We start from the raw sequence: 21,824 nt of genomic DNA on the forward strand, positions 1-21,824 counted from the left end.
AAAAAATTTGCCAAAAACCAGCTTATGCTGGTAGCTGGTTCTAGCTGGTTTTAGCCAAGGTAATGGGTCTACAGTGGTCTTAGATGGTCATGTCCCAGCTTTTGCTACTCTATAATGGTTTATCTTTGTGAGTCACCAGTTGGTCATACTGGTGTGGCCAGCCTATCAAGCTAGGGTACATTTCATAAAAGCATAGTTGCTACCAATGTTAGCAACTTACATAGTTGGAACCATGCAACTGAAAGGTGCCAACTATGCACGTTGCTAATTGGAGCCTTTAGGAACCGTTAGCAGCTATTCCAGCTAAAATAACCATCACAATCTGGTATGACCAGCTGAACTTCGATCATGTGAAAACATAACTTAAGCTGGTTAGGTGGTTGGTCAACTAGCCTAACCAGCTTAAAGTGTTCATGCTGTTTTTTTCAGCAGGGTTTGAGTTAGGATAGGATTTGTAAACCACCATTTCAAATAAAAGGACCTGTATTTCACTTAAGCATTGAGATCTTGCAGTGTGCTGAATGATTAACGTGAAACAGCTGGATGAGTCCTTCAATCAAGGAATCAAACCAGTTAAAGCACAAGAAAAACTGCACTATTTAGCCATTAACTATTTAGCACAGGCGCCTTTCGGGTTAGTTTGTAAAACCTGAATTAGCTAAAAATGGCGCCTTGACTTGGTTAAATAGACCTTGGCATAATCTCCAACCTCAACTCAATGACACTGAAATGAAAATTACAGCAGATTTCACCTTTTCACCTATAAACTTAATCATTATTTTTTTCTTCAGTTGTTCACTTCTGGCCTACTTCGGTGACAAGTGGGATTTACCTGTCGATCATGGTCCTATATATTTAGCAAAATCCTATTAGGTTTAAACCACTGTGTGTAGATGGTTGTGAAAAGCCCCACATCCGACAGGGTCAGTACCCACTTTGGGGGCTAATCAAACAGGTATGTATTGTAATCCATATCAGCGGATATTGCGGAATTACCAACTTCCTGAAAATTCTAAAAAGTCTGAAAATGAGTACATATTATTCATTATGAACTGGGCGGCCATGCCATGTATCCTATTCCTAGCCAGATGTAAATATTTTGAAAAGGTTAGACATTCTACATTCCATTTCAGTTGAGGATCTGGGCACTGACTTGTGCCACATGTGATCTTCGCATACATTTTGATCACCATGGGGGTTGGTGAAGCCTGTTCAGTGGTCATTCAGTTCCCAGCTAGTTTAAAAAACATAAAATTACAACAGAGCCTGTGAAAGGTAGGAATCTAGGAATCTGCTGATGAAGACCTCAGAAGGCGGCTCTCACAGCCCAGAGGGTAGACCTCCTCACCAGGCGCCTCTCTGGCGAAATCGCTGTCTGCCTGCCCTTTGGTTTAGACCCAGGACCTTTTCTTTCAGCTTCAAGGTCCCTCCTCATAATCAGGAGTAGAAAACAAATTTAAAAAAAGCAATTGGAGGATCAGCATAAAATCACTCTCCTACCTGATTTTTCGTAAAGGGATGTGAATTTAATGGGATTGTGTATAACAACCTTAATGCTTCTATTCTAGCTGTACACATTTACGCCTTCCCTCACTTGTTGTGCTCTTCTCCTGCTGCAAAGCATCAACAACCTCTGCTGCTAAAGAGGACAATCCCCACTGTGTCCTAATTCTGCGCTCTAGTTTATCACAAAGTCGTTTGACTGGTCTGAGCTTGGAACACTCTGCTGGCCACTGTATCTTGTTATCCTGAGCCTGAGACCCTGCGCTGGCTGCTGCATCCTGTTATCCTGAGCTTGGGACACCGTGCTGGTCACTGCATCCTGGTATCATGAGCTTGGAACATTGTTCTGCTCACTGCATCCTGTTATCCTGAGCCCTGGACACTGTACTGGACACTGCATTCTGTTATCCTAAATCCGAGACACTGTGCTGCCCACTGCATCTTCTTATCCTCTGTATCCTGCACAGTCCAAAACATTAATTTGTTTTGCAGTCAAATTCATTCTCCTGTAGGACCTCTGGTAGGAGAGTAGGCATGAATTTGCCGCCTAGCACAGAGAACCTGGTATTCTTATCCAGGGCCCACCCTGTATGTACATCATAGTGTAACCCTACTTTAGCAAAATAAAATTTCAGTATTTTATTCAAATGATGTTAAAGGAGCATCAGAGCATATTATTTTCAATCAGAACTTATGGATGATGATGCTGTCCACACATAGTTAATAAACCTCCTTAGTTACATCTCAGGTTGATTACATACCTTGCTAAACTGATTTTTTAAATTAAAGTATTTTATTTAAATTTCCCAAATTCCTGGAGTCATTTAAAACCAACTATACTCAGAATCCATGGTTCTGAGTATGTTTTCTGGCAAGTATAAGATGTAATATAGCATAATACTACAAAAGTGGAGTTTGGAAGGCAGCTTATCAAAATAAAGTTGCAGAGCTTTCTATAAAGTCAAAGAGAATATGTCTCAGATGCAGGCCCTGCCCTTCCACAGGGCAGAAAATCAAACTTCATTTGGCTTTAGTCTGAGCCAGAGGGACAGATCAGAAGAGAATTATCAGAGGAGTTCACTCTGATCCGTGACCTTCTTGCGCCTTGAAAAAGGTCAGAAGTGGATCTCATGGACAGCTTGCTACACACAAAGGCTCAAATCACAGCACTATAGGGGCCAGTAGTCTTCATTTTACTACGGTGTGTTTTGTTAATAAATAATAAATGGAAAATCTGTCTACGTCTTTTTAAATCACGACTTATAATCCACTGCCATGGGATTATTAACCATCTCATTGATTTATGGCCTCCTTCTCATATAAAAATGAAAATGGGTGGCTTTCTCCAAGGCTTCATAATGCTAAGTGGTTTGCATTTTAGTACTTAAAATCGATTGGCAATTACCACACGTTTCCCAAAGCCCTTCGTAAGTAAAGTAGTTTGTTATCTCATTCGTAGATTTACGAGTGTTCTGACCCACTCGTTAATTTCTACGCCGTTCTTTATTTGAACTTTTCAATTCAATTCAATTTTATTTGTTATAGCGCATTTTTACAACATTGTCTCAAAGCGGTTCACATTATCCCTGCCCAAAGCTCCCAGACTGTAAGACAGTGGCGACAGTGGCAAGGAAAACCTCCCTAAAAGGAAGAAACCTCAGGAGGAACCAGACTCAATGGGGGGAGCCCAACCTCCTGGGGCCAGCAGAGGAAGTCAAATGGGCAAGATGGCAAAGTCCCAATTCACACCGTCCCAATTTTAACATTTGAGTCTCAAAGCGGGGGGCAGACAGGTGATGGGAGGCAGATCGGCCATAATAGATGACAAAAACACACAGATGCTCTTTTTTGGACAACAAAGAGGTTAGTATTGCAATATAAAACTCTAATGTCGACTACAAATTAGCGCAAATGGGGCTCGTTGTTGTAACACCTGTATGCCATTTGAGTACATAACAGGGTCGTGCACCATTCAGAACTGACTAGAGAACGACCTTGAAAATCAGATTCAGTTCATAAAAAATGAAAACATGGTGCAGAATTGCAATAGAATTCAAATGGATACATAGTGTAAGTGCAGCTTTAATAATACAGCTTAATACAGAATTTCACTATGATTTACCCAGCATGTTAACCTACACAGGATACACTGAATCCCGCCCATTCCCCCCCACCGCGTGATCATGAATATTTACAGCAGCAAAAAGTATCCGTCAGCCATGCCCAGCCTGCTCGAAAAGTCTGTGCGTTTCACTGTTATTCATAATGAATGTCACATTTGAAGCGTCACCTATAGAATAATGTAACTGTGATTTTGGGTATCATGTTGAAAGATCCTCAACCCGATCCATCTGACAACCCACCAACACTCACAGAATAAGCTACTGCATGCAGACTCCTCACAAATGCACATATATGCACATGGAAAAGGATGTAGGGCTGACATAAACCAAATGCATATTGTTAGAATAGGCTAAAACAATTACACAATTATTATCATACAAATATAAAGTTCACTCACTACTACATATATAAGGTCCATATATATATCTACCAGGTTGGAAGTAAATTATTTATGTTTTGCTAGATTAAATGACATTATTCAGTAAGATTGCATTGGATTGAAATGAATTCAGTTCTCCTTACTGTTAATTCAGCATCTTACAGGGTGGTGCTCAAGTCAAAACCCAGTTCATAAATTCTGAACAATCCTGGTAAGATGCAATTGGCCTGGCAAGTCACCCTTCATGACCAGCAGAGAACTCTGCAAATATATCTGGTCCAGCTTTGTAGTGTGTCAGATGGCAAAGGATGGTGTGTTTGCTGGTGGCTGGTTATTGGCAGACATCAGTCATCCTCTTAGCTAATACCTGCTGATTCCAGTATTGAATTCCCTACACAAGTCCTTGGAAGCTCTAAGATTTCCCCTGAACGCTGCTATGCTGTTCTTGTCAAGTGTAGTATGCTGCACAACATTACAGTAATTATTTTATTAATATATATTTTTGACCACCTCCTCAATAAATATTACTTCCTTATCCTATTGCTGCTCACCATTGCATTTTGTTTACAAGGAAGCAAAATTCTGAGTCCATTTTTATATTTTCAATAAATAGGTTAATTAATGATCTTAGTTTTGTTTGTTTTTGTGTGTTTTTATAGATTTTCTAATTAGCTTATATTGTAATTTACATTTATATGTCTGGTGTGACAACCATATAACAAATTTCACCACTGAAACATGTCAGTTCGATGTTCCTCTTAAAGTTTGTGCTTTTCTCACGTGGAGGCTGGGGCAGAGCCAACAAAGTACTTCTTAAAGTTGGTTCGTTAATTCTGAAATAACGAAGGGTTTTGGGAAATGCACGTAGACCATGTTCATTTTAACTTATGTCATTCATTATCTGGTTCGTTATTCGCTATGATCGATCATTTTCGGGAAACCCATCCAAGTGTTTAAGTACGTTTTACATTGTAAACAGGTAAAACAGATGAAGGATCGCGGCTGATTGGTCTAAGTGCTTCAGTAACTGAGGGGATTTACCGATCCTCCAAGTCCATTGGTTAGCATTCCTCCAGTGATGAATTTAGCAACTGAGCACAGATCAGACCACACAGCACACTAGCAAATAAAACACCTGCTGATAAACCAGCAACCTCCCCCTGAATCTACGGGACGAAGGACTTTGGAAGGTCATATAGAGGTCAGATATCCAACTGTCACTATTCTGTTGTCAGAACTGGAAATTTCAGGTCCAGAAAGTAAAAATCCAGACCAAGATTTTGTTTCAACCAACCAGGTGAGTACTCTGTGACTGTGACTCTCCATACTCAATTGGTTGGTTGAAACAAAATCGGGATTTTTATTTTCTGGACCTGAACTATGCACATCTGTCTGTTGTATATACTGATGGTTGACAGCCCACCAAGAACCAGGACATACATGGTTTCATGATCTAAAACAGAAAACATTAAAATGCCTGGTAAGATGGAAAAATAAGGAATAATTAGTACAATAATAAGTTTGCAGTTAAGTTAAAAGTTTCGGCACCTTTCACATTTACACATTCTTAGGGATTGTGCCAAGGCACTAACACTACAGCTAAGACACACAATCCATGCAGCATCCATGCTTTCAGCCCTATTTGGCTTTAACCCAGACACACGGCATGTGCCTGCCGGAGCGGACCGACTTTCCCTGTACTGATGAAAAGCCCTGTGCTTACTCAGGTGATACAGGGAGCATTATGACTGTGGGTAACCTGATGCATATGGAGGAGAGAGCAGGAATAATGGACAATTAGAGGTCTGTTCTGCTGATACGGCTCAGGCAGTATGGGCTGCTACTGAAAGCAGGGCAGAACATCAGGCTAATAACCCCCCCCCCCCTGCTCTGCTTGGCTGAAGTATTCAGGCTAAAATATAGTTATTCAATGTGCAATTTTTACATTTTGGCCCAGGGCTAAGATTCTGTTTTTGTTTTCTAAGCCATTTCATTGGGAAGCTTGCTAAGTGCACCGAACAGTAGTGACGCATTCAAAGGGAAATGTTTCAGAGGCCATAATACTGACGGTTAGTCTACGGCCACTGCAGAGTTTCAAACGCTCAGTATCTATGTTTGCCGAGTGCCCCGTATCTAGGTTATCGGGGAGGAATGTAGAGACGTCTGTAGACAGGCTGACATTCGGCCTGTTCCCACCTCTAAAGGTTGTTCTGGGATGGTCGGAGGATATCTTCACACACTTGTGAGAACAGGGCGCGGTGAGACAGTTTTAATCAGCTTTCCGTGGCTGAACGGTTATTGAAAGAGGAAGAGAAGCAAACAACTCACAGAAAGTAGCCTCTGGTGCAGCTGCGGCAGACCTCGGGCTCATCTGCTTGGAGGACAAAGGCGTGATGAGCACAAAGCACATGTCACAGCGCCGACAGACGTGCACAAAGAGGCACTGGGCCACTTTACAGGAATGTCAAGCCATTGATCTTTGTGTCAGTGGTTAAAAGATAAAAGTGTAGTGTAGGACCAGTACATGTGGATGCTTAGTTCATTGCAAGAGAGTTTGGGATAATGGCCTATGATATCTTTGCTTTATTCAAACAGTGTTTATTCGTGGTGCTTGAGCAAAAAAATGCATTATTTTTGATTGTGATTCCTATCTATCCATCCATCCATAACACCACTTATCTAATACAGGGTGGTGGTGAGTGCAATGTATATAGTAATGGGTGACTGAATGTGATTGAGTGTGATTGAATGTGCCCTGCAGTGGACTTGCATCTTCTGCAGTATTGTGCCCAGTCTCATTCCCATGCGCTAATAAAAAGGGATTTTTCGGACTGCAGTAACATGTTTACCAGTAGCAAACGATATGGTTTGAATTCATGGTCTTTTGGTCTGATGCAGTGAATGCACACATATAGGATATTCAAGCTTTCAGAATGGTGCACTTTGGGATAATTCTTCTGCAGGAAGGTCCAACGACTTAAGATTGAGGCGGAGCAGATGACAGGAAAGACCTTTTATCTAAATGGTGACACATGATCGTGTCTCCAGGATGAAGGTTCACCTGTTGAGCATGTCCTGCACCCAATGCCACAGTCAACGCACTCTCCTGTTTCAGGATCTTGTATCTGGCCTGTAACACATATAAGCCACAGAGAAGCCACAGGGCGTAACACAAGCATGAGCCAGTATCCTATGGACGAATAAACTTTTGTCAATCACTCCCACCAACCACTATGACAGCGACTCTAAATCCTTTTCTTGGCACTCCCCTGCCATTCCAACCCAAATTGCTTTCAACCTGCTACATTCATTATTAGCCTATTAAGGACCATGTTAGCCTGGTTAAGGTAGGATTGGAATGAAAACATACTGGTCCTCCAGGAACAGGATTGAGAGCTACTGCACTATGATAGTGAGATATCTCTGATTTCTTCAGAGAAAAACACAAATGGAAGTACAGTGAGACCTTACCATCTCCACAATGGACGGGCTGACAGCTCCCACTCTGGGCTGTGTAGTTCTCGCTGCACTGGGTACACGTGTTAGCATCTGTGCACAGCTCACAGTCTGGCAAGCAGGGCTGGCAGGTGAAACGGCTGCTGGCAGAATAGTATCCGCGTGGACAGTGAAGCCGGCACCTACCCTGGTGGAGGAACCGTTCCACTCCATCTTTGTCTAGAAAAACAAAGCACAACATTGGTCTATAATAAGCCTCTTAGCTAGTGATGGCCAAAATTACGCCTCATGAGCCATTTGCTGTACTTTCTGGCCCCACTAGATGGTGCTCTCTGTTCAAAAAAGGGCTCAAAGCAAGTCTCAAAGTAAAGCAAAAAACCATCATGCGGTGGGGTCAAAAAATACCACGAATGGTTCATAAGACGTCTCTTTGGCCATCACTACTCTTAGCATAGGGTTTAACTGTTTCCATTTTTTCCCAGATGCGAACAGAACGCACGAATGTGAGGGATCATAAAAAACTGAAAGAATATGGTTTATTTTAGATAATTAACCAACCCCTCCACAAAACCCCCAGTTTTGCCTGCTATGGACTGATACTGGTCTGTGGAGCGGGAGTTGGGAGCCGCCAGCTTAGTGGTCAGCACTCTAGCCTCACCATAACACAATAATCGCACCAATGTTTCAAAATTTATGGAGTTCACTTGTTCTTCTGGTGTCATGCCTGTTTCAGTAGGGTACACTGGTGCCATCTGCTTCTTAACTATTAATAAACTGTTACTACCTTGTTGAAAAAACAAGTGCTGGTTTGATGCTGCTGTAGCTGGTGGTCTACCTGCAAATGAAGTTGGCCCACCAGCAATATCTTATTAATGATACGGGTCCACCAGTACCAAAATACAACAAATGCTGCTTTTTTTCAACAGGTTAATCATGTGACAGTGTACTAATAGCTTAATTCATTCACAAACAAATGCTAAACGGTATTACAGTTATAGGCTACTCATTACATTAATTGCAGCTTCAAAATGCATTTATAATGCATTTGTAGAACATTCAGTCTACCTTCATAATGGATACATAGAACATTCATTAGCAGCATGTAATTATTAACATCATAACATACCTTAACAGCTTTAATACACATTAATACTAACATTATATGATTAAGATTATGTTTGTTATTAATGTACATTACAACTGTTATATCTTGTTCATTGAAAGTATTATGAATGAAACGCTAAGATATGTTAAGCTAAACGTACATGCTGAATGTTCTATGAATGAATAATAAACGTATTATGAACGTGCAGTTAATGAAAAGATTTACCCAATTATATTTTGCTCCTGGTATTTACAAAACAGCTTGTAAATCACTTGTAAATATAAAACAATACCATACTCAGAAATGGGTTATAATTGAGGATTTACAAGCTCATTATTAAAAATGAGCCAGGAGTAAAGTATCTGTAATACATTTCTAGATATGATTGTAAATGTTTCTTTTAAAATAATAATATAATAATAATACAAAATGATTAGTAACAGTTTCTTAATAGTTACGGAGCAGACCGTAGTCATATACACAATATTGCCAAAAGTATTGGGACACTCCTCCAAATCATTGAATTCAGGTGTTCCAATCACTTCCATAGACACAGGTGTATAAAATCAAGCACCTAGGCACAGGGGCGTTACTAGAGATTTTGGGCCCCATGAAAGCATATCATATTAGGCCCCCCAGTCCAAACCAATCCAGTTATTTTCCTAATTTTTTAGGGCCCCTGTCACTCAGGGGCCCTTGGAATCGTCCTAGCTTTCCTCCCCTTTACGGCGCCCCTGCCTAGGCATACAGACTGTGCTCCCAGGAGCTCGGTGAATTCAAGCGTGGTACTGTGATAGGATGCCACCTGTCCAATAAGTCCATTCATGAAATTCCCTTGCTACTAAATATCCCACAGTCAACTGTTAGTGGTATTATAACAAAGTGGAACCAATTGGGAACAGCAGCAACTCAGCCACAAAGTTGTAGGCCATGTAAAATCACATAACGGGGACAACGCATGCTGAGGCGCACAGTGTGCAGAAGTTGCCAACTGTCAGCAGAATCAATAGCTAAAGACCTCCAAACTTCATGTGGCCTTCAGATTAGCTCAAGAACAGTGCGTAGAGACCTTCATGGAATGGTTTTCCATGGCTGAGCAACTGCATTCAAGCCTTACATAAGGAGATGGATGAGGAAACTTGACTGGCCTGCAGAGCCCTGACCTCAACCTGATAGAACACCTTTGGGATGAATTAGAGCAGAGACTGCAAGCCAGGCCTTCTCGTCCCACATCAGTGCCTGACCTCACAAATGCTCCCCTGGAAGAATGGTCAGAAATTCCCAAAACACACTCCTAAACCTTGTGGACAGCCTTCCCAGAAGAGATATGAAGCTGTTATAACTGCAAAGGGTGGGCCAACCCCATATTAAAGCCTATGTATTAAGAATGGGATGTCATTAAAGTTCATGTGTGTGTAAAGGCAGGTGTCCCAATACTTTTGGCAATATAGTGTATATGGTTTTGTGTACTTTAAGCAGTTTCAGTGGGTTTCATGCATCTTCTTGCTGCTTATGCTGGACAGGGTCATGGGGCATTTACTGCGGGCAGCACAGGGGATAAGGCAGGGCTACACTCTGGATGGAATGCCAGGCCGACAGAACACTAGTGCCTTACAATGTAACAGCATCCTGTCTGTCATGTTCTGTGCTTTACAATGGAATGGCTATGGACCATCATAAAGACACTCACTCATTCAGTGAAGCCACTCAATGTAAGGGGTTATGGAAAGTTTAAAACAGAAGGGAGACAAAGTATGATATAAGCAGGGATTGATATAACTGCTACGCAAGTACGCATTCACATTTAAAAGCGATACTTGCGGCAATCAGTTGTTGTAACAGCGCAAATACGTACGTATTTTATGTGAATTTGTGCCGATATGACAAGATATTATCGTGCATTTTAACCTTTATATGCTAATTCGTACTTCATTTGCGGTATAGAGGTTTACATGCACAGTAATTTCTTGTTATATCGGCGCAAATGCACATAAAATCCGTACGTATTTGCGCTGTTACATTAATCGATTGCCGCATGTGTCGCTTTTAAAGGTGAATGCCTACTTACGTACCAGTTATGTCAATCCCTGGATATAAGGGGGTCTGGTGGCTCAGTGGCTGACAGCAGAGTTCCTGAGTTGAAGGTTCTATGCCCATCCAAGCTATGTATAGAAGTGGAGTTTGAATGTTCTCCCTGTGTTGACATGGGTTTCATCTGTTGTTCTGGGAAAATTTGGGATCTCTAAAAGCACTTTTAGTGTGTATTGGACAAGAGATTATGATCTGTTGTTTACTCCGAGTTGTGAGGGGGAGTTACTCAGATTTCTCACGTATCGAGTCATGATTCCCAATCTCACGCACAGAAAGAGTACATCTGCCATACGCAGAGTCTCTCAGCAGCATCCATGAAACCTCTGAGTCACGCCTCTCCCACTCAGCCTGGGCGCGTGCGGTGACTCACACATAACGCTGCTATCTGGAACCTGAGGAGCAGTGCGTCTCCGAAAGCATGGTGGCCATTTCTGTTGTCAGATTACATAATATGCTCAGTTATTATGCACATTTAGCATTAAAGACCTTGTGCTCCAGGTACCAAGGGGATAGTTAACTAATCAAATAAGTGATCGAATTAAACATTCAGGGATTTGAGACTAACAACAGCTATCAACGATGATTAGGAGCAACACTACAGGAACCAATAACAACAAATGAATCAAGATGAACTACCCAGGGCTGGGGTCGCCAATCCCTGAAAAAGTTGCAACGATTATTTTCCATATATAGATCTTAATTGCCAAATATATTTAATGTAAAATGCAGTGTTTGTCACTGGTATTATTGCATCATGAAGCATTTGTTTTGTCATATATTTGTTTTGTTTATTTTCAATTTATATTTCAGTGAGTCTGTATTTAATGATTGTTCAAGAAGATACTCTTAATAAAGACAATATTTCACCCAAAAGAACAAACACTTTGTTATAACTAAACTATATAACACCAGTGATGCCATTTAACACCAGTGATGAAACAAGCAATTTTATTTTATTTTACAAAATAGCAAAATAAAGAAACAATTATTAACAAAGATATAATTTCCATTTTAATTAACTTGTTAATAGTTCTGGTCATCCATGACATTAACATTAGTCACTGGTGACACGGATATGATGTAATATTCACGACTGTAACACTGGTGACATACTGGAAGATTTTTTTAGAATGGCTGGGCTGTTGGGGGGTAAAGTGAATCAATGATATAAAAGATATATGGGATTATTTTGACATAAATTCAATTACCCAGCTTACAGTGCATAATACCAGTGATGTGTAGAACTTATGTTCTGTCCAGGAAAAAAATCAATACATTTTATGAATAAAATGAGTGAGTATGGACTCACTTCCTCATTCCTTGAGATGTTTACTCTATAATGATTCTTGACCCACGGAAGCAGTTTAATAGAGTAAGAATTACTACATTAAAATGTAATATGTGTCCCAATAACCCCAGTGACCAAAATCTCTGTGGCAAATGTATTTTTAATGACTTATTTTTAAATGTAGTACAACGTCAATGGGGCATATAGTAAAAATTGAACTGGATAATACAATTTATAATACAAGTTATACTTTTTTAAAATATTGTTTTATATTAAGAATGGTTACTCAGATGTTGAAATTTGCTTGTGTGATGATATGTTTTAGATCAACTCTACAGAGCAAGTATGAATCGAAAAAAATAGAAAAATAAAACAAATCATGACAGAAACGTTATTACCTCCACAAATCTAAGATGGCTTAGGGACAAAACTACCTCCCTCCACAGCACACTGTGGTGGAGGCTGCAGTATTATGTCACAGCATAGAGATGGGGGCATCGCTGAGATAAATGCAACACCCTCATCCCACACAACACTACCATCCCATCATAAAAACTTAGTCAAAGCTAGCTTATGACACACCACAGACCAGAACCACAATTTGGATCCAGCCATTTTAAACAACCTTACTCTAATGTCCAATTATTCAAAGTGAGGATCTCTACTTCTGATGCTATATATAAAATGCTAAAAGCTATAGACTTTTGGGTCTACTACAACTTTCCATAACAAAAAATGAAAAGCTACTTAGTATAAGCATTAAAAATACTTTTTACTGATTCGTGTGCTTGCTAATTAATTTGCCATCATCCACCAGCAAAGTAACAGCTTAACATTTAAAACCTATATGAGGGTTCGCTTGATTTTGCTGAAAACTTTTTTTTTTCTGACCGCGGTGGTCCACAGCTGGCGACAGGTGTGTTTATACTTTTACGCGTTTCTGTCCTCTTTAAAGTGTAAACTTTCACATATTTATTATGGCTGCAACCAATTTATCTAATTACTCAAGAACTGACGAGTTCTGCGTAGCAAAGCCGGTGATTGAAGTATCAGATACCAAAAGGGACACTTTTCAAAGGTATCCCTCAATAACCTTATCGGATTACCAAAAAGTGTTCATTCGGTTCCACAATAGACCATGAGGAGACCATACGCTAGTACATTTCTTACTCAAAAGTAGTTACTATACATTATTATAGAAAGGCTCGTCGATCGTGTTTTGTGAAGAAATCAATATATAGAAAACAGACACCAATTGAATTACTTATGATTATTACTTTTTAAGGGCTGTCTAATTCATCCATTTAAAAATGGCCACTAAGCACGGTTTTGAAATTAATATTTTTTATCTACGTTTTATAGGATCACAAATAGACTTTATTTAAAGCTCGAGATTACAATATTAATTTAAACCTGTAAACCCGCACACGCCTGTAGCCGCTTAACACAGTAATTCGTACCTATTCCACAGCTGGTGCACTGGAAGAGTTCGTGCCCCATGCACTCCGAACAGGTGGCGTGGCATCCGACGCACTGGTCCCTCATAAGAAACTGGCCGATCGGACAAAGGAACGACGAGGGTTTATTCTGAACATGTCCAAGGCAGCAGAGAAAAAAACACGCACAAAAAGCAGCCTGCATTTTCACTTGTACGCGTAGCTGCGCCTCCATCCAGATAAGAGGCCAGAGGAGAGAAAGCTGATGCCGCTGAATGCCGTTACAACTGAATCACGGTCTGGGGGAGACGAGAAACCCGTCAGACAAGTTTGCTCATGTGGGGCTGGTCCATTGAATTACAGCGTAACCAATAGTTACCATTATGTTTTCAGGTTTTCTTTATAGTTGTACCACAAAAAAACAGATACTTAAATATATGCATAAAAGCATACTATTTAAGAAAAAGAGCATTCTTGACCTCGCAAAGGTTACTTGTAGAATAATTAGCAATGTACGTGTTTTCTGTAAATATACTATAATTGTAATTTCTTTCATCAAAATATTTTGTATTGTCCAGAACAATAAGATACAAAAATGACTCAAGATTATAAGGACGAAATTGATAAAATTAGGATAAATCAACGAATAGTTTCAGTGCGCTGTCAGTTTTTTGGCGCATGTTCAGATTAATGTTTGATACTCCTTTTGTGATCAGAGCACGAGAACAAATGTCCCCTTTCGCTATAGCTATTCCTGTTCATCAAACGTGAAACTGAAAACTGAATTATTACATTTTAATTGATTGAATAAGGAGCTTAGCCTATGTAGCCTAACAAAAGTCTGAAATAGGCCTATATTTCTTAAACGACCCCTCATGAGTGGTTGAATGTTGCACTAGGAATTAATTTTGGAAATTTACAGTCACGTAATGTAGGCTATGTAAATTTTGCAGTTCTTTTTAGATACAGACATACTATCTGAAACAGTTGGAACTGATTTTATAAATAACAAGATTCGTTCGTAATCGTTCGATGATTCATTCATCGATCTTATACATGTTTTATCCATCATTAAATGTTGTACTTAATGTTAATACAATTTTATTAGTCATACTAGTCAGGCGTGTGTACATCATTACACCAGTGGGTGGCGAAAAAGAGGGCATGTTGATCGCCAGCAGCGTGGACTAGCTCACTCATCAACGAACTGAACGATGAACTGAACGAAACATTATTCAACAAAAGAACTGAAACAATCAGTGCAGTGACTCCTTCACTTAAAAGATTCGTTCAATCGCACGTAAATTTCACGAGGTGTGTACGCCCTGTGATGGGCTGTCCCAGGTGCCGCCAGCCCTCCAGCTGTTTGCTGAAGAAGTTTTCGGACTTGCAGCAACCCGATAGTAGCCTATATTTGTGTTTTGTTTTTTGGGCGGGGGATGGTGGATTATTATTATTATCCCACCATTTTGCACTGTTTCTACCAAAATGGTTGTGCATCTTAATGAAGCCAGGCTGGTTGAGAATAATATTTTAGAAAGTTACAGAAAATATGTCAAACATTAATATATATGAACATATGTACGTATGTACATCACCCTGAGGAACCTATTTGCCATATCGACTTCTTTGGTATTTTGAAAACAAACAAACACAGAGAGAGAGAGAAAGAGAGAGAGATAGAGAGAGAGAGAGAGAGAGAGAGAAAGAGAGAGAGATTTGTAATTATATCTTTGTGGAGACTCTCCAGTCATTTCTATGGGGAAACCTCCGATCCCAACTTTAACCCCTACCCAGCCCTAACCTTAACCATAAGTAACCAAACAAAATATGAGGTATTTTTACTTTGATTCACAGATCTTTGTGGGAACCTGAAAAATTATCCCCACAACATCAAGATAACAGATTTTTATGACATTGTGGAGAACATTTGGTCACCACAATGTAATATAAACCTAATCCGCAAAGACACACATACTTAAAATGGTTATCCAATTAAAACATTTTAATGTGTCTTTTTGATCATTCAGTGTCTCCAAAGGTTATTGACAGAAAGCAGAAATATGCATGATCACCATAGCCATTACTGTTCTATGAAGCACAAAACATTCTGAAAATGGGTGCAGTTTAGAGGGATTTGTGTGGCTCAGTGGGTAGCACCTGTTCCCTCACACCTCCAGGGTTGGTAGGTGTAACATCTCCCCCCGCTCTGTGTCAGTGGAGTTTGCATATTCTCTCTGTGCTTCCTTTCCATTGTGCATCCTCCCATAGTCCACAAACATGCAGTTGTATGTCCCTTTTGTCCCTGTCTCTAGTGTCCCTGTGTGGCTCCAATGTGCCTTCAGTCTGCTGGGATGTTTCCTGCAACCCTGTACTGAATATATTTTCCATTTGTTTCAAATAGAAAGTATTACAAAGCACCCCAGAATACTTTTAAAAGTTATTATAATTAGCATGTTTGCCTACATAAATATTCCATATGACATGCCTTTTCAAAGCACTGTTATAGGGTATATTAGATTAATAGGTAGTAGCACACAAATTTTATAAAGAATTTATAATTAATTTTATGCATTCCTATACTGCTGTCGATTAATTGACCATTCAAAAGCTAGTTATTCTTTAACTGTTTGACCTTTCTATGTAAAAATAGCATTAATGCAAATATGACCATACACCCTTTAAAGGTTATCAGAATAGGTATTACTTAAAACAATATGGCTGCCTCAAGTCAATCAAATTACGGTATTCCCAAATCCCATTTGAAGCTACATCACTGAATAATGACTTAAAAATATGGCTGTCCTGGTCTTAGAAATGCTCTGCACAATTTTATTGTGGCTGTAGTCATTCGTATCAGAGGTTATTTAAACAATTCAGAGGTTGTTTAGACCCCTTCGCTAAAATGTAAAGGGAAATGTTTGATGACATATATGAACAGTTTTATAATGTTGAACAATATCGTTGCTATACCATCATATTTATACTCAATGAGAGTCTTGATTTTCTGCCAAACACTAATTTTTTAATACAAAGAAGGTTTAATGTTATAAGTGAATAGATATCTTAAAGTACCTTTATTATTGATGCTATTAATTTGAAACTGAAATGCTCGTCTTCCAGAGTCACATAAAAGTAATTGTTACACAAAATTTAGAAAGTAACCTGACTGCTATAGAACTCGATCATTATGCTTTCAGCCTGAAATATGGGGACATTGGTTTTCCTCATGTTGTTTCTGTTGCCTCTCTGTTTGTCTCAGACAGGAGCAATCAGACCCTAATCTTGGGTCTTTCAGCCTTTTCATCTCCTATAAGGACTCTGGTGATTTGCTGATCCTGTGAGATCATCTACACTAGCTTGGACACAGGGTAACTTTGGACTTCCAACCAGCTATAAAGCTAAAGAGGGACTGTTTGTCGCTCATCAGATAGAACTAGCTGTGTCTTGTCCTGTATGTCTGCTGTATTAAAATTTTCAATTGGATGTGACATTTTTTTGCTCTTCATCACCACCAGCACCAGGAAATTCAGCATTTTTTTGTTCAGTTTCCTTTATCTATACACAATATTACTCTAAATCAAATGTTTATTCCATAGCATAATACATTATTATTATTTCCTCCTTAGTCACTATAATTAATTATAGCATACTATGTCTGATACTAATTTACATCCAAGTAAACTTCATTAACAATTAAGTATCAGCTTTCAGGTCAGGTCAGGTGAGCTTTCATCATGCTATTTAATACAGAGATGGCCATAGTATTAGAGCAATTGGCATTAATGTTTCCAAGTTATCCCAGCTGAGAAACCAGGGGGGTGTTCCACAAAGCAGGATTTCTTGGTTAGCCAGATAACTTGTCGGATTTAAGATAGTCTGAGCTAAATGTAAGTGAACAAAGATAATGTCCATTTAGCCCAGATTACCTTAAAACCAACAAGGTATTTTACTTTATTACTTTAAGCCCCATAGGAAAAAGGCCAGAGAGAGAGAGAGAGATCCTGTGCTGTTTCCTTGATTGTTTCTAATTGACAATGGATCAACCCCTTGAATAAAAGATAACAGTCCCTGAGTGGTTCAGCCAGTAAAAGCTCTCTTCTCAAGGGCAACTAGCTTCCTACAGCTCGCCTTAGGGTTGAAATCCATTCTTTGTCATTAACTGATCATGACCAGCAGTCCCACACTGACAATCATCAGTGGTGCTTGGAGAACAACCTCTTTCTCAACGTCAGCAAAGCTAAGGAGTTGGTAATGGACTTCAGGAAGCAGAATGCAGCTCATCCCCCCATCTACACCGGAGGAGATGCTGTGGTGAGGGTCAGCAGCTTCAGGTTCCTTGGGGTCCCCCTCAGCGCCAGCCTCAAGTTCACAGAGCATGCAGCAGCTGTCACCAAAAAGGGCCACCAACGTCATTACTTCCTCAGACGTCTGAAGAAAGCTAGGATGTCTACCTCAGTCCTCATAAGCTTCTACAGGTGTGCTGTGGAGCCCATCCTCACGGGGATCATCACATCCCAGTATGGTGGCTGCACTGCACAAGACAGAGAGGCCTTGCAGAGAGTGGTGAAGACAGCGCAGAGGATCATCGGCACACCACTTTCTGCGATAAAGGACATTTACACCACGCGCTGTCTCAGAAAGACAAAGCGCATCATGGAGGGCTCTAGTCACCCTGCACTGCCATTTTTCACTTTTCTGCCATCTGGCAGGAGAATCAGGACAACATATACACGCACAGCACGATTCAGGAACAGCTTTTACCCTAGTACTGTAAGACTGTTCAACACCCAGTAACACAGTAACAAAAGAGGCTTTTCTTTCTCTCTTTTTCTCCGGGCAATAAAAATTCTGTCTCCTCATACCATGTGCAATGCTGTAGCACACAACACTTTACATGGCACTGACACTTTATGTTACGCGTTTTTTTTGCACTATTATGTCTTCTATGTTTTGTCTGAAGTCTTATGTGTTTTATCTGTAGAGATGGTACTCGAGTAAGAATTTAATTGTGCTTTGTACACTGTTCTCTGTACATATGATAATAATAAAATAAACTCATCTTGCCAAAGCAGAGAGGGGGGAAAAATCAGCTGGGATACCTCCAGATGTGGCAAGCAGCTGCGATGCTCCTGTCTCCAGTGCTGCGGGTTGTGCCGCTGCTTTAGTAAAAGTTCTTGAACATTCTTCACGATACCGTATGATTTCCAGCCTGGTCAGCAAAGCAGATGAGTGTGGGAGCTGAATTGGAGGATCATAAACCAGGTGGTTTATGCTGTCTGGCCGGTGTTCAGAACTGGAAACTAGAAATATCTAAATTCAGAAAACAGGGTGAGTTGCAGCTTAGTGGGTTATCATTGTTTGTGTTATTATTATTACTATTATTACTTTCGGAACTCTTATTATTATTACTAGTATTAATGCTCCATAGAGTAAAGTTCATAGTATATTTATTTTGTTCTTTGCATTCTATACTTTGTTACAAGAAATATAAAACGTAAATGTGTAAACCTGTTCAAAATCAAGCACTTAGCCCACACTCAACACGCAACACTCACTCAGCACGGGAAGGGTGAAAGACAAAACAAGTTCAAAGCAAACACTCAACAAATGAAAAGCGGGAGCTGTATTTGCACTGTCTGCCTCTGACCTCGAAGCTCTGAACATGCTGCTTTAAGGGTTTGCATGGTTAGAACGGTGGTAGAGCTGGGCGATATGGCAAAATATTTTATCAGAATAATTCTTCTTTCATATCAATCTATATCAATCTATATAGATAATTATTACACTATAATTCAAATCATTGTTTTCTTACTTCAAAGCTCCATTTTTGCTTGAAATTTCCATAGAATTACCATTAAATGGATTCAGAAAATGAAAATGTGACAAATTGAATGGACTGCAAATTGAAATCAAATTCTGTAACTTTACTGAAGGCCATGTTTTTAGTCATCTTTAAACACATTTATAATGCATTATAATGCATTCATGAAGCATTATAAACATTGCTATAAATATTTATAAAAAGACATAACACATTATAGCCATGTTCATTATGCATTATGACTGCCTTATGAAGCTCTCTATTATTATTTATTATGGATGTGTTTATTAATTACCAAAAACATGGCCTTAAGTAAAGTGTTACCATAATTTTAATAAATAAATCATGCACACATACAATTATACAAAAAGAATCTTTTTATATTGCAGGGTATAACACTAGAAATGGCTGCAATTTTCACATGCTGCCTCACTGCTCATTCCAGAGGTTTGACATTGCTGGGACAAGTTTTCGGCAGAGTTTAAAGTGCACAGCAACAGTTTGTTTCCGTGTCAGACTTTAAACTGCAAAAAGTACTGCCACATTTCAGAATATCTCCTTTTTAAGATGAGGGAGAGTGATTCTTTTCCACAACTCACATGCATTTCCATTACAGTAGCACATGGTGTGCTCCACTAAGTCAGACTTTCTGAGCATTTGTTTGGACTTTGGGTGTTTGTTCTTAAAGGACTACCAGATGATTGGTTGGAACTGGGCTCATTTCTGTTATGTGCTGCTATCTAGCAATGTTTCTTATCGACAGTTTATCAAAGTTCCTTATTTTCTTATCATTTAAATGACATATTATGATAAGTATGTACAGTATACCATTTATATTATACAGCCTATTAGAATACCACTTTCTTATGTGGGGGACTTTTTACTCAACCTATATTTCATTCATTCAGAACATTCATTCATTCAATCATTCATCATGTTATATACTGAAAAAATAAAACAAAGCTGTTGTTTGTTCAGGGTGTTTTTTCTCATTCCAATACTTGAAAATTATTAGTTTGTTCATGTAAACGTAACTTTCTTATGTATGTTTGTGGATGGATGATTTTGTACAGGCTAAACTGAATAAATTATTTACATTGAGGCAACTTAAAATATTTTATGTGATCGATTGCTTCAAATATTTCACATCGATTCACCATTTCCAGCATTTAATTCTTTCATTGTAAATCTGCTCCTTAATTCTTGGCAATCACTATGGTGATGAGGTGACCAAGTATGTAGAAAGATGAGAAATAAAAGAGGAAAAATCCAGTATATACCAGTCAAGTGCTTCACTGGAAGACTAGAAAAGGGCAAAAGAAAAAAGTAATCTTTACTGAGACATCGTTCTGCTAATCCAGTCATTTGGAAACCCTCTGGTTTCACACCCTATTGACTGAAGATGTAGTACATAAATCCCCCACATCCAGGAAGGACAGGCAGAGGGGTCCTCGCTTTTAAAGGAGAGGAAAGTAATGAAGACATACAGTACAGACCTTAGAGGATGCTTGAGCCACGTTGACATTTTCAGAATGGTAGCAGAAACCAGAATGAAATCCATATCAAACCGTGAGAGACAAGAGGAGTGTTACAGCTGCTTAAGGACGGCTAATGCCTTATTCAAAGGTAGATTTTTAAAACAAGACGTTTTAACATTTAAACATTTTGCCAATGCAATAAAAGTGTGACTCGTGGATTTTAGTGAAAATCAATGCTGAAAGTCTTCTGAATAAATCTATTTAGCCCACATTTTCACTGTAGGGTTCATACACTTTGTTAGCATCTAGTGGATTTCTACTCCATATTCACCGTCCTGAGGGCACAGTGTAAGCTTAACTTAACCCAGTTATTGACATTTTGATGGGTATGAATCGACATATCAGCTAACACACCAATCATTCAATCTGCGTTTTTTTAAATCAACCAATGAAGGTACCTCAACCGATGCCGAAAAGACAGCTAAACTTTCTGTAAAACCAACAGATGAAAAGCAAGCCTTGGTGGCTGTTGATGTTAGCTAGTCTGCCTTGCGAAAGGTACATCTCACACAAAATCCCTGTTCCAGCAGCTGAGGGGTTTGAACTCCCAGTCAATACGGATCACTGCATCCATTACTGGGTGTGACAGACAGTGAAGCTTACACAAACACAGCACAAAGTACGTAGTAAACTGCAGTGATGAGCATTACATCTTGGGAGAATGGTACATTAAGGTTAAATGCACGCCATGTAATGACATAAACGCCATAATAACTGATCCTGGTCCCACTTACGGTAAATAAAATACCTGTCCAGGCAGAGAAGACAGACTAGAACTGCTTAAAGGATCACTTGTCATTAAAATACAGGGCTGAAGAACAGCAGTCAAAGTTTGTGTAGTGGAAGGAATACATTATGTGGTAGTATTTATCACCGGGCAATTTAGAGGCACATATGCACCAGATATCACAAAATGATAGACCATAAATTGCTTAGAGTCAAAGGATTCTTGAAAAACTGAACAGAGACTGGAAATGTATAACAAGAGTCCCCTCTTTAAAAATGTATAAAAAAAAAAACACCAGTAGCAGCGGCAACTTACCTACTGTACCTAAAGCAATTTTAACGTTATTCAAATCA

General features: G+C 39.4%; 1 protein-coding gene across 1 annotated transcript in view; it reads right to left on the reverse strand.

Moving 5' to 3' along the window:
• LOC111843579 (uncharacterized) overlaps positions 1-13,729 on the reverse strand; it is a 29,520-nt gene extending 15,791 nt beyond the window's left edge. Inside the window, exons 1-4 of the mRNA XM_023811256.2 lie at positions 13,407-13,729; positions 7,478-7,681; positions 7,068-7,136; positions 6,335-6,377 (exon numbers count right to left, since the gene is read on the reverse strand). Coding sequence (XP_023667024.1) covers positions 6,335-6,377; positions 7,068-7,136; positions 7,478-7,681; positions 13,407-13,617 — 527 coding nt within the window. The 5' untranslated portion in view covers positions 13,618-13,729. The remainder of the gene's footprint in view (positions 1-6,334; positions 6,378-7,067; positions 7,137-7,477; positions 7,682-13,406) is intronic.
• Positions 13,730-21,824: the final 8,095 nt, after the last annotated feature.

The sequence above is a fragment of the Paramormyrops kingsleyae genome, chromosome 13 (assembly GCF_048594095.1).
Source record: "Paramormyrops kingsleyae isolate MSU_618 chromosome 13, PKINGS_0.4, whole genome shotgun sequence".
Taxonomy (NCBI): Eukaryota; Metazoa; Chordata; class Actinopteri; order Osteoglossiformes; family Mormyridae; genus Paramormyrops; species Paramormyrops kingsleyae.